The 14,128-nt window shown below is 49.7% G+C and overlaps 1 protein-coding gene across 3 annotated transcripts in view; it reads left to right on the top strand.

Annotated features, from left to right (window-relative positions):
* The window catches only part of RPS6KA2 (ribosomal protein S6 kinase A2), a 334,221-nt gene that overhangs the window by 79,240 nt on the left and 240,853 nt on the right, over positions 1-14,128 (top strand). Inside the window, exon 4 of one of the 3 annotated variants that reach the window (XM_068985384.1) lies at positions 10,787-10,797. The exons of the other annotated variants lie outside the window; for them this stretch is intronic. Within the exon in view, the coding sequence (XP_068841485.1) occupies positions 10,787-10,797 (11 nt within the window). The remainder of the gene's footprint in view (positions 1-10,786; positions 10,798-14,128) is intronic. 3 annotated transcript variants of the gene reach the window in all.

Below are 14,128 nucleotides of genomic sequence, written 5' to 3'. Positions count from 1 at the left end.
CTAGGATGCAGAGGAAGAGGCCTTGAATCTGGCCCAGGAGAGGGCAGCTCACCGGGGTTCCTGTTCCCTGCTGACCCCCTAACCCAGCAGGGAGCAGAGCCCAGAGGGGCGCGCTGAGGTCTCGGGCCCCCTTCCCCCACCCGCTGGAACGCAGGGCCTTGGCCAGGGCCTTCGGTTCTTGGAGCAGGCCCCGCCCTGGTAAGTGCTCAACAGGCATTTAGTGACTAAGTTCTCTGATCGTGTGACCCTAGGAAACAGTGAAGGAGCTGGTGTTGTAACATGTTGGGAGAACAAAGTGAACGCAGGGAAGGTTTCCAAATACTTGGCCGTTTTGCAGAGAGGGCCTCTGGACACTGTGGGCCCGGTGGGTGGACGCTGTGGGGAGGCAGGTCTGGTTCACACTTGGCTCTTCTCGGATCCAGAACCTTCCCAAGATGTGGTGACTCCCCGACATGGACATGTGTGTGCTGTCTCGGGAGTTTCACGTAGGGTGGCGCTGGCCAGAGGGAGGGCTGTGCAGGGATCGAGTGTCCTCCGTGACCTTGGGGGTCCTCACCGTCAGGCTCGCGGTCCATCAGCAGCAAGCTCCTCCTCTGACCTGTGGGAAATTTACAGGGTCCCTGCTGCTCTGTGTCAGTCCCCTGACTCAGGTACAGCGCTGGTGTTCAGTCGCTCAGTCATGAGCGTCTGAAGCGAGGACTGCAGTCATGTCTGACTCTGCGATCCCAAGGACTGCAGCACACCAGCCTGCTCTGTCCTTCACCATCTCTCAGAGTTTGCTCCAGTCCATGCATGTCCTTTGAGTCAGCGATGCCGTCCGACCATCTCATCCTCTGCTGTGCACTCCTTTTGCCTTCAATCTTTCCCAGCATTGGAGTCTTTTCCAGTGAGTCAGCTCTTCACATCAGGTGACCAAAATATTGGAGTTTCAGCTTCAGCATCCATCCTTTTAATGAATATTCAGGACTGATTTCTTTTAGGATTGACTGGTTTGATCTCCTTGCAGCCCAACGGACTCTCAAGAGTCTTCTCCAACACCACAGTTCCAAAGCATCAGTTCTTATGTGCTCAGCTTTCTTTCTGGTTCAGCTCTAGCAAATGGAGCTGATGGGTTCCCAGGCTGATCTAAAGGACAGGGCCAGTTTTCAGAGAAAGCTGTGATAAGGATGTCTCTGATTGGAAACTGGAGTATTTTCATAAATGCATAGGGTTATGTTTCTGACCTAACAGTTGTGTTCAAGTAATCCATTTAGGATCTTTATTCCTAGGGAGTTTTGTGGAGTTCGTAACTCTAAGTTTATCTGATCAAAGATTTTTTTGCATCACAGCTTTAAGTGGCCTGTGGGTTTCGAGCTATTGAAATATGAAACAGCACCGTGAATAACATCAAGGGAAGGAGGAAATGGTAAAGTTGGTGAAGACATGAGTTTAGACAAGTTAGATCTGAGTGACTCAGTACAGACACTGAGCTTGTCATGCATTTTATAAATATCTGCAAATGCTTGTAAATTTTATTTCTGATGTTAGGATTTTTCCCCTCTCTGTTTAAAAATAACTCTTGATTCCCTCTACAGTCTCCACTGAAGCAGTATTGCTGGTGTTTGTATGAGACGGTTAACATTTCCAGAGCCTATGTGTTTTCACAAATACTTATCTTGGAAACATGCAGATCAGTGTATTGGGCCTGTAATCACTCCCCTGTTGTGTGGGGTTTGTGTTGAGGCTTCCCTGATGGCTCAGATGGTAAAGAATCTGCCTACAGTGCAGGAGACCCGGGTTCGATCCCTGGATTGGGAAGATCCCCTGGAGGAGGGCATGGCAAACCACTCCGGTATTCTTGCCTGGAAAATTCCATGGACAGAGGAGCCTGGCAGGCGATTGTCCTTAGGGTCACAAAGAGTCAGACAGGACTGAGCCACTAACATTCCTCCCTGTGTGAGGCTTGGGAGTGTCACGTGGGACTGTTGGCAGGAAAGGAATGGATAGCGTCTGAAGCCTCTGAGTATTTTCTTTTTGACTGAGCCCATTGCTGGAATCAGACATTTTTCCTTCAGGACTTTTCTTCTGAAACCCCACAGTTTCGACCACCCAAGTTCTGGGTAAAAGTTTGCCATCTCTCTGCCTGATCCCATTGCATCCAATTGTGTTTTTTTATTTTTTTTTAACCCAAGAAGGCCATGTTCTCTTTGTGTGTCAAATGGAACCAGTACTGGTTAATATAGCTTCTAGGGCCCTGGAGACCAGCTTGGAAGACAGTTAACTATGCCAGATTATGAGGCCGCACCTGCCCAAAGGCGCCATGGAGACCCCCGTGTTAGCGCTGCTGGGACTGCTCTCTGCCCTTGGCCGTCACGGCGGAGCCCTCTGTGTCTGAGATCTGCCTCGGTCTCCTTCCAGCCCAGTATCTGACTCCGCTCTTGAGTGGCCTTGGCCTCTGGCCCTTCCCCTTCCCTTCCCCCTGCACGAAGTCCTCCTTCCAAGCTGGCCTCCACTGCCTCCCGGCAGTGAAAAATGTGTTTGGAAGACTGAGCTGTGAGGTTTTCTGGAAGGGGTTCTAAAATGTTGGGAGACTTCCTCCCAAAACAGTAGTTTTTAGGATTGTTGATTTGTAACGTTCCTTTCTGTCATTTTAATTATAACAACAGTGAACTGGAAACAGCGAACATTAATACACGATTATATAAACGCATTCATGTATCCTGTACATCAGTACACAATTGGAATATTCAACAATAAGACAGACACTGAAATGTTAATTGATAAGAAAAATATCCAAATGTATGAAATGTGAAGGGCAAATTATGAAACAGTGATAGAGCAAAAATTCTGGTTTTAATTGAAAATGTGTATTACCAAGCACGAGGCTTCCCTGGTGGCTCAGCTGGTAAAGAATCCGCCTGCAGTGCAGAAGATGCAGGAGCTGCGGGTTCTGTCCCCACCAGGGGCTTCCTTGGTGGCTCAGATGGTGACGAATCTGCCTGCAATGTGGGAGACTTGAGTTTGATCCCTGGGTCAGGTTGATCTCCAGGAGGAGGGCATGGCAACCTGCTCCAGTATTCGTGTTTGGAGAATCCCATGAACAGAGGAGCCTGGTGGGCTACAGTCCATGGGGCTGCAAAGAGTTGGACGTGACTGAGCGACTTAGCAAAACAGCCTTTGCCACTAGATGCAGCCTGAATATTTTGTGCTCTGTTTTGTATTTGCACAAATTTTACTGGACAACTGAAGAGGAGTGAGAAGAAAAGGACAGGGGAAACATTACAGAGTCTGCTCTGCTGACTGAGATAGCCATGGTGGAAGAAATGAAAGTTTACTTGGGGACTCATCTGAGAACAGTGAGCAAGCAATACACAATTACGGTGCTCTTCCTGCAGAAAACGATTTCATGTGACTCTTCAGGAGAAATCTCAGCAGATCACCGCTTTGAAATAACATCCAAAACAGAGCGGAACTGCATGAGTCAGAGGCCTGAGTAAGTTTTGAGACCATGATCTAAGCCCCGTCCTGTTAAATGGGTAGGACCAATGCGCTCAGCTCCACGAGTCTCAAGGGTGTTCTGAAGGCAGCAGACAGCGTCACGTATGCAGATGCAGTTTCCAAATTATCCGTATGTGTTTAGCGTCACTTCAAGGGGAAGCAACTGGAAAATGGGTTGTTCTGCATTTGTTGATGGGTCTAGCTGTTTCCAGGAGTTTTACTGTGAACTTTATCATTTGGGAACCTACGTAACATATTTTTAATAAAGCAACCAGTACATTATACAGTGGAATTCAGTTTGTACCCATAAACCATACATTATAGTGCCTCTGTTTTCTTGGCCATGTGGCATGTGGGATCTAACTCGGGCCCCTTGCATTGGAAGGTGGATTTTTAACCACTGGACCATCAGGAAAGTCCCAACTGCCTCTTTCTTACTTACCTGCCTTGAGCTCTCTGTTGCAATGTCCCTGGAAATGCAGACCAGTCCATGAGGGTGTTATGATCAGTTCTCTCACCTGTAGAGATTCAAGGCTCTTCCCGGTTTTGGTGTTAATATCATTTTGCTTTGCAGATCATTGCTGGGCGAACATTTCCTCGTGCGCCTGTGGTGTGTGCCTCGAGGTGGGGTGGCTGGGGGCAGAGGAGAGCCATTGAGCCCTGCTTGTGCTACCGACGGTCTCCTGCGTGGACCAGCCAAAGGGCTTCTCAGACTTCTTTCAGGCTAGATGGGAATTTAATCCAAGGCCACCTTACTGTGAGCCAAGACTCAGCCTAAAGCTGAAGTTGCACAAGGGTAGTGGCGCAGAGTTTTGGAGTGTGTAAACTGAGACTGCTTTCTGTTTGAATAAGGCTCTGCTGAGTGTGGTAACCAGAAGATGGGAACTTCTCAAATCTGTGCTATTTTACCATTCTGTGTGTGACAAGGCTGTCATGGGAAAGGTGAAGTTGTTTAATACTTCATGGGGCAAACTGATGAAATATTTAAATAACCCCGAAGGAGGAACTGCCGTATAAGTAGACAATGGCTTTGCTCCGCGTGGCTCAGCGTCAGTCCCAGCATCTGGCCCGGGTGCCCGTTGCCCAGCAGCATGCGCTCTCATTGTGGCCAAGCAGATGTGAAGATGCATGGCCATCGACCACTGCGGCCCCGTGCTCAGGCCCTGAGTACGTGTGTTTCAGACCGTTAGGTCTCCTAACGCCCTTCCAGAATGATGGCTGAGTTTTAATCGGCAGATAGAGGAGCTAATGGCTGGACCCTCCTAATTGCTCACAGCTCAGCACGGCTCATGAGAGCCGGGCAGTAGCCTTCCTGCAGCGTGAGGAGCTGGGGGCATTGTTGATACCTTGTGTTTAGGTCTGGAGTCTGAACTGGGGAAGGAGAACCTGGTTACCTCCCCCGGCAGTGGCCGGTACTTAGGAAGGAAACGCCGTGTTCCATCTCGGTTTAACCTGGAAGGGACAGGGGTGGGCTGAGGTCCAGGGCCGGGCTGCAGAGTCAGGAGGGGCCAGAGGGGTGAAGCTGCGGGCAGGGCAGGCCCGGGGAGCCGGGAAGGCTTGGGGACGGGGCGGGTAATGAGAGACTCGCGCCTCCCGCCCGCCCCACGTGTGGTCCTGGAGCCCACCCCTGCTGAGAGCCCCGCAGACCCTGGTCAGCTCTCCGCACCAGGAGGACCAGCAGGGGACAGGCTCCTCCCAGCAGGGTTCAGGGATGTTAGAGCCCAGATAACAGAAGGGACCGTCCTCCCCAGTGCCAGCCTGCGTCCTGCAGGACAGCCCACGGTCTGGCCGCCTTCTGTCTCAAGGGGGGCCACCCCTGGCCTCTCAGCCAGCACTCCCGCCACTTTGCGGGATGTCGTTACCTGCTCCCTCTCCCCCGGGAGCCAGCCTTCCGCCTTTAACTCTTCCTGATTCAGCTGCTCGACAGCAGAAGGACAGAGCTCTTGCATTCTGAGCTTGTAGAAAAACTGGACACTTGAAAGGACAATTCGTAGAAAAGCAAACCCCGCCTCCTCTGTTGAGACAGAGGCACCCGTCCCAACCAAGCCCATCACGCTCGCAGGACACGCTCCCTCAGAAAGCGGAGCTTCCTTCCAAGGCTCTGCTCACACGCTCTGATGGAGCCTTGACTATCCTCCATTGTGTTTTACTCAGAGTGGTTACCTGAATTCTGTGATGAGACCTTCGAAGTGATTGTAACGTAGTTGGACATAAAAGGCAATTTTAGCGCCTAAAGGACAGGATCTAGGTCTTAAGAAAGCTAAGACAAATTTCTCTCATAATTGAACAGTGAAGCACATCAAGCATTGATCATGTTCACCATCAATTTTTTTAAATTAAATGCAAGTTTTAATATTTGTCTTTTGATGTAGAAGATTCTTAAACCATTGTCTGAATGTCCAGGTTATCTCAGATGATTTTCAGTCATGATTTTGAACAAGTTGTTCAGCTTAATATATTATAAATAAAGATTAAAAATATAAGTTGTAGACCTTAGGACACTACAGTGCATACAGTTTTTTCAAATGCACTGGTTAAAAAAGAAAATGTCTTGTAATATGACACATGAAAATTTACTACTGAACCAGTTTTCTTCAAAGGTAAGGAAAATTGAGACATGTTTTAAATAAAGGAAAAACCAGATAATGAAACAATGTTAAGCCTTTCTTTAATTTTTTTAAAATTAAGTCCAGCAAGCCAAGAGATAAAAGGAAAAGTCATGGAAAATAGAAAATATTGCATCTATCTAAATATAGAAATGAAGCCATATAACTGTGGGATTTTGCAGAAGAGAATGAAATGTCACTGAATCGAACTGTGTAAAATCAGAGCAGACAGAGGAAGGGGAAGATGAGGTGGGAAAAACCTAGCCCTGCCCTCCCTCCCAACTCTCAGAGCAGTGAGTCAAGAGAAAGGATTCCAACTTGATAAATCAAGAGACAAGTTATTAAATTACTAGAAAAATTAAAGATTGTGATTTAATAAGCCAGAATTGGAAAGTAAAGAGGAGATGCAGGAAGGGAACAAAGTATTCATGTTTCAAACTAGGTTATCAAAGAAAGTCTGCCTCAAGGTGCTGAATCAGGAGCGAGTGTTTACTGTTATCATAAAACCATCGAAGTGAGTTACAGTTGGTCCAAGGAAGCAGCACAGGGACACACAAAACGTGAAGCTCAGAGACAGGCCAGGTGGCAAAGTCAGAAAACAAGGGAGACGGGCAAACGGGGAAACAGTGCGAAACGGAACAGCGAGACTGAGCAGCTCTCATCTCAAAACCATGAACGGGTTAAGCATGCCTAAAACAGTCTCAGACTGAGTAGAAGGACAAGGCCTGCCTATTTGCATTTTAAAATGCCTCCTAAATCGTGTATCTGGGAAAGACTGAAAGTCTGAACCAAATAGATTTCAAATTGAAAGGGAAGCAGAATTTGCAAAAGATGCATAACGAACAAGGTTCAATTGAAGGGAAAAAAGCATTAAAGGACATGCATTATGGAAAGCCCCTGATGCTGGGAAAGATTGAGGGCAGGAGGAGAAGGGGACGACAGAGGCTGAGATGGTTGGATGGCATCACTGACTCGACGGACATGAGTTTGAGCCAGCTCCAGGAGACAGTGAAGGACAGAGAAGCCCGGCGTGCTGCAGCCCGTGGGGTCGCAGAGAGTCGGACACGACTAAGTGAACAACAGTGACAAGAGCAGAAGCACAGTCCACAGTGAAGTTCTGACCGACGTGAGACCATGGGTCAAAGAGCAGCATCAAAGTTCATGAAGGGAAAACTGCAGAAAATCCAAGGAGCAAAGAATCCCCGAGTCAGGACACGGCGGCATTTCATCTGGCCTCTGTTGGGGCCCATGCGTCTCCCCACCACCTTCCTCGCCCCCAGAGCACGTCAGACCCACCTTCTGCGCCCTGTGCCCCGGGTACTGCCAGCAGTCCCCACGGGACTGGCCTCTGTGCTGCAAGGAGGCCGCTGGAATAAACGAAGAAAGAGGCGGGGCGTTATTTGTGATCAGAGAGCCCACTGTGACCGTGAACCAATGATCTGCACCGGAGCTATTTTCAGGAACTGACTGGGGTTTTCTTTGAGGACATCTGCTTTGTGGATGCTTGAGAGGCAGGTAGGTCTGTGTTTCCGTATGGATTTCTCTCTCCATCTGTCCCTTCACATCTGTGTTGTACACACGTGTGTGTGCTGGTAGGTTTGTATACGCCCATATGGTGTCTCATTGGTCGTGAGGAGTTAGGGTTTTCCTTTTCAGAAGGAGGACTGTGGAGATTCTGCTAGGGCCCAGGGACAGGACCCTCGACCACGGCCAGGCTCTTAACAACGGGCTGGGTCCTCCTGGAGGTGAAAAGTGAAAGTAGTAGTTGCTCAGTTGTGTCCCACACTTGTGACAGCATGAACTGTAGCCCGCCAGGCTCCTCTGTCCATGGGATTCTCCAGGCAAGGATACCGAAGTGGGTTGCCATGCCCTTCTTCAGGGGCTCTTTGACCCAGGGATCGAAACCTCGTCTCCTGCCCTGAGGTGGGTTTTTCATGGTCTGAGCCACTGGGGAAGGTGCCCCTGCCCAGCTCATCTATGCTTTTTGTGCAGTTTTACCTGGTCCCTGCTGCTGCTGCTGCTGAGTCACGTCAGTCGTGTCCGACTCTGTGCACCCCCGTAGATGGCAGCCCACCAGGCTTCCCCATCCCTGGGATTCTCCAGGCAAGAACACTGGAGTGGGTTGCCATTTCCTTCTCCAATGCATGAAAGTGAAAAGTGAAAGTGAAGTCGATCAGTCGTGTCCGACTCTTAGCGACCCCATGGACTGAAGCCTACCAGGCTCCTCCGTCAATGGGATTTTCCAGGCAAGAGTACTGGAGTGGGTGCCATTGCCTTTTCCCTACTGACCCAGTATCCTAGGCCCTTGTGCTGTTCATCTTTGCAGCCCCTCTCTCTCTAATTCCCCTGGGAGCCCCGGCCCAGAAGGTCACAGTCAGCATAGAGACCGTCCCTGGGCGCCCAGCCCATGCATGGACAGACGGGGGAGCAGCTGGTGCCACGTGGAGTCGTGACGAGTCACGTGGGCCTCAGGCGGCCCCGCTGAGAGCCACCCTGGCGTTTTCCTTCTGGAACTCCAGAGAAAGGATGATAAAAGAGCACAGGGGAAACCAAAGCCGAAGAAGCATTTACTCCCCTTGGGTGGTTGGCAGACGGTGCTGAGCTCAGCGGTGAGACCCGGGGGCCGCTGGTCCCTTGGGGTGTGGCGACGTGTTTTAGAACCGTGGCCTGACTGTCCTCAGTAGCACAAGGCTGCGAGGCTGCTCCTCCATCTCCTCGTCCTCTACCTACCTGGTGGAATGCTTGCCAGACCCTCCGAAACACTCCTCCACCTCAATCGGTTTTCAGCCGTTCCTTCCCCGTGAAGAAGGCAGTGGGGCCTCTGACCTCCCGGTGCGTGTGTGTCCTGACAGATTTTGAAAAGAGGTGAGAAGACGGAGCCGGAATTCGGAATGGACCGTGTGGATCTCTGAACCGTTCCCTGCTTCCATGTATCCCGATTCCCAACATGGAAATCACTTTCCTGGGCAATCCAGCGTTTCAAAACCAGGCTCGGAAATGACCTGCGCCTACTGATTTATTCTGCTTAAATTTTCTGTGTTTTTTTTTTTTTTTCTGATTATATTTTGTCTCAATTACATTTTCGTGCTGTATTTTATGTCTACTCAACTGTGACGTTCCAGATAAAATCGACTGTGGGAAATGGGTGGCTAACTGTTTCAGGGGCACCCTCGCGGGAAGCCGTGTGGGAGAAACAGGGCTATTTTTGTGGAAGAGCCTGGTCCTGTGGCTCTCAGCTCCCTCCTCTGAGCTGGCTGCCCCTGAAGGCAAATGGTTCAGCTGAGGGACCGAAGGTGGTAAAGAACTCCCGGTTCAGTGGAACCCGCATTTCCACTGATTCTGTCGCCAGCCAAGGAAATGTCCCCAAGAAGCCCAGTGAGCTGGGCTTTCCACGGGGCTCTGCGCTGGGGATCAGCCAGCACTCTCAGTTTTTAAGAAACTCTAGCATGTTCTTCTGTGATTTCTGCTCAGAAAACCAAGCCTGTTGTTTTAAGAAAGAGCCATATGTTAAAAGATAGATCTTCTGGAAGGCTTTTTTTTTTTCTTTAAACAAAACAGAAAAACACTTAAAAACATTCCTGGTGAGAGAGGGACTGGAGGAAGGAGAGGTGCAGCGGGGCCCTGCGCACCTCCTGCAGGGGAGGGAGGCGGGCCTGCAGTACCAGTCTCTCGGTGACTGTCTTCACCGGATGGAGAAAGACGGAGTTGGAAACTGGAACTGCCAAGTGCAAACTAATCAAGCTCCCTTGAAAGAGGGGCCAAGAGATTGGACAAAGGGGAGGTGAACAGCACTGCAGTGTTGATATCTGCCCGATGACCGAGCGCCTTTCTGCATCGTCGACACCGTGGAAAGCACGTAGCAGCGTCCCTGGGGGCGTGGTGGGTAGGACTGTGCTCTCAGTGCAGAGGCCTCGGGCTCAGTCCCTGGGCAGGGAACTAAGAGCCCGCAAAGCCGAGCAACCAAGAAGAAAGAAGACGGCCGTGACTGCCACCGCCTCCTGTCCGCTGCAGGTCCCCGTGAAGAGCCTCGCGATGATGGATGCGTGGATGAGTGTTCTCACAAGGCCCTTCACAATGCAGCCGTTCCCAGTACTGGGCAGCCAGTGCAGTCAGTGGGGAACCCCAAGGAGCGCAGGGAAGCTGCATGCAAACACACTTCATTAGCTGCAGGGCGCCGTGGGAGCATACGAGGAAGACCAGACCGTCCCCGTGTGGACATCCCGATGGTGGGCACGAAGGCCCAGGTTTTGTCCTGTTTCTCTGTTTCACAGACGACTGTTCAGTACTTGCTTCCTGCCAGGCACTGTTCTAAGTGTATCATCGCTATGAACTCATTTAATCCTCGTAACGACTTATGAGGTGAGACTATCATTATATTTTACAGAGGAGGCAACTAAGGCACAGAGAGGTTAAGTAACTTGCTCAAGGTCACACAGCTGGTAATGGTGGACGTGGAGCCTGACCCTGAGCATCTGGCTGCAGCCTCTGCTCTCTCGCCCACCGCGAGCAGTTGCCTGCGTGTCATGATGGAGAGCGTGGGAGATTTTCACCGGCTGCGAGGCCGCTGGTTTAGCCCCCGATACCCGCCTGGCTCCACCGCTCCTCCTGTAATCCTGGCGGGCTCAGGGGGGCGCTGGCCTCGCCCGCCAGCCCTCTTCTCGTTGGCTTCCCTTTTCTCTGCAGTGGCCGTGCTGGGGTCTTAGGGGAAGTCAGAGTGTCATTGCAGGCGTGTAGTTGGAGCCCTGTGTAGTCTACAGCTGATCTTCCTGTCTCGCTGATTCCCAGACCTACCAGATAAAGGACAGACGTGGGCATGACTGTCCACATCTTGCAGGTTTGGATACTGGCACCCAGAGGGCCCACGCCATGTACCCTCCAGTACATGGGCAGGGCTCAGGCTCACTCCAGACCTGGAGGCCTACCCTGCAGTGCCCTCTGCCCCGGTCACACGCTTTCCCAGCCTCAGGGTCCCTAATTGATGGTGACCCAGGCTCTGTCCCTCCCCAGGGGCTCCCTGCTGGCCAGAGTGGGTCCTCTGGGCTGGGTCCCCGCAGCTGGGCTCCGCCTCCTCTCCTGGCTCCATCTGCACTAGGAGAAGCTGCTCCAGACCCTGAGTGCCCAGGCCTCCTCCTCGGGACCGGCTCCCAGATAACCCGGACCACTGCAGCCCGAGGCCGGCTTGGATCACGGCGTGAATGCCCTTTGCTACTGTTGAGTTATCAAATCCTGTCCGACTCTTTGAGACCCCATGGGCTACAGTGCACTGGGTTCTTGCCACTATTTCCTGGAGTTTGCTCAAATTCATGTTCATTGATGCAATTTATTTTTCATGATAATTTGAATATTGTGTCCTTGTAAACATATAAACATTACCGATAAGGTGATAAAGGCTACTAGACCATGGAGTGTCCTCCTGCCCTAAAACCCTTGTCCTGCCAAGCGCACCCATCTCTAGAGTGGGTTTTCTCCTTATTGCAGAAACATCTGTTTGCTGGCATAAAATAAACAGCAGGACGTTGAGAGGGCTCATAGAATATTGTCCCTGGAGCTTGCTTTTCCCTCATCAGCCTGTCTCGGGGGTGGATCTCCGTTAGGCTTTTCTACGACAGCAAGCAAGCATCATTGTGTATCAAGTCCTTTCCTTGTAGGCGGGTATTTAGAGTTTGGGTTTTTTCTAATAAAAAAGATGATGCATCCTTTTATATCTCAGGACCGTTGTTCCACCAACAGTGAGCTGGCCCATCGAGTCCCCTGCTGTAGCCTTAGAGTTGACAGCATGGGAAATTCAGAGTTGGGAAGGGCCCCACCCTGTGTGTGGGCTCTGACTTCCTCGTTTAAAGATGAGGAAGCTCACAGAGCGGCCGCTTCTGTCCGCACAGAGGCAGACTGGCTCCCGGAAGTTCCCCTGAGCCCCACCTGGAACCCGTGGTGTGGGTTCGGCTCCCCCGGCCACCATTCCCCTTTCATACCAGCCCCACGGTGTGGAGTCCCATGTGTGAACTCAGGTGTTATGAAACATGCAAGCTGGGAAAGTCACTTTCTTTTTCTGTGAAATTTTTATAACAGAACTTTACCCTTTATTATAACAGCGAAATTACCCTTGATCATTAAACAGGCAATTTCTTAAAAAATATCTTCTCGAATATCTTTTATTGAGTTCTCTTGTTTTATGGAGTTAATGTATTCATCCATTCGTTGTAAGGATTAGAAACCTCCTCTTTGTAGTGAGCTTGAAAGATGGAAATTGTGGTGAATACCAGGTCCCAGGCCAAGGGTTTATGAAGTGCCTGCCCTGCTCCTGGCACACATTAGGAGTTCGCTGAGTGGTGGTGGCTCTTACACAGGAGTCGCCAAACATTAGAGTACTTGCCACCGAAAATAAAATGTCAGTAGATATGCAATGAAAAAATGCCTATAGTTTGTTATATTCAGTGTATATTTTAAAATATACTTAGAGTTCTTAACAATAGGAAGTGTTTATATAGGTGAAGACCTTATAGATGTTAGTGATGAGGCCGGGGGACGTGAAGATTTCTGAACTGGGAATTTAACAGCCAGGCGTGTCCACCTACCTTCCTTCTCCCAGACGTCTCGCAGCTGTCATGAAGCTCAGACGTTTGACATGAATCCCCTTGTGCAGATCGTAGGTGAGTGCTGGCATGCAGAATTTCCAAGTTATAGTATGAGCACACACCTTCAGATCGCCTAGGTTCGCCCCCGTCAGCATTGCTAGGATGCTGTTTATTGAGAAGAAAGGAAGGTTAATAATTATGCTCCTTTGAAATTACTGACCAGGAATTACTGACCGATCTGAAAAGCAGTAAGATTGATGATCTCTTCTTTGATGAGTGTTTTTTCCCTTTCTTTTTTGCCCTTGTATGAAATATACTTGATGTACAACAACTATGTGAGTTATAGGTGTGCAATGTGGAGATTCACAATTCTTAAAGGCTATGCCCCAGCTATATCTCTCATAAATGTCGGCTGTACTCCCCGTGTGTGTGTGACCCGTGACAGCTGTCCTTCTCCGCTGCGCCTGTGCTGCGGCTCCCCGCTCTCCCCATCCCGCTGGTCACCCCCGGTTTGGTCCCTGAATCTGTGAGTCTGCTTCTTTTTGTTATAGTCGCTAGTTTGCTGTATTTTTTAGACCCCACATGTGTGGTACAAACAGTATTTATCTTTCTCTATCTGACTTATTTCACTTAGCATAATGCCCTCCAAATCTACCCATGTTGTTGCAAATGACAAAGTCTCATTTTTTATGGCTGAGTATAATTCCATTGTGTACAGATTCCACAGTTTTAAAATCCAGTCATCTGTTGATGGATACTTAGGTTGCTTCCATATCTAGGCAGCTGTAAATAATTGCTAAGAACATTGCGAGGCATGTGTCTTTTCAAATGAGTGTTTTTGTTTTTCCCAGGTCTTTGCCCGGGCTGGCATTGCTAGGTCACATGCTGGTAATTCCGCCTCCAGTGTTTTGAGGAAGGCTCACTCTGTGTCCCACTGTGGCCGTGCTGATACGCACGTGCACTAACAGTATACGCGGGTTCTCTTTCTCCGCATCCTCACCAACGCTCGTTACTTGTGTTCTGATTGATGATGGCCATTCTGACAGATGTGAGGTGGTGTCTCATTGTGGTTTTGATTAGTATTTCCTTGATGATTTGCTATGTTGAGCATCTTTTCATGTGCCTGTTGGCCATCTGCTACTTAATGAGTGTTTTGAGGGTAAGTGAGCAGATTTTGAGATGCATCATTTAATCATTTCTTCATCTGATATATTTAATAATATATTATCGATCAGTGAGCTAGATCCAGAATATCTATTGTGAGGTTTAAGAAAACCTTGCAAAACAGAAGTAATACCCGAGGAAATGAGACAACGTGTTGTTCAAGTGAAGGTATTAATGGGAAGAAGGCAGAGTGAGACGGCAGATAGCTGACACTGAAACAAACATGGATTTGCTCAAGGTTCTCCCTGATGTCAAGGGTCACCTCCATTCTGGTCACGTGCCGTTTGGAGAAGGAAGAAGGCTCTGAGA

The sequence above is a fragment of the Capricornis sumatraensis genome, chromosome 13 (genome assembly GCF_032405125.1).
Source record: "Capricornis sumatraensis isolate serow.1 chromosome 13, serow.2, whole genome shotgun sequence".
Lineage (NCBI taxonomy): Eukaryota > Metazoa > Chordata > Mammalia > Artiodactyla > Bovidae > Capricornis > Capricornis sumatraensis.
This window is presented reverse-complemented; position numbering and strand designations above follow the sequence as displayed.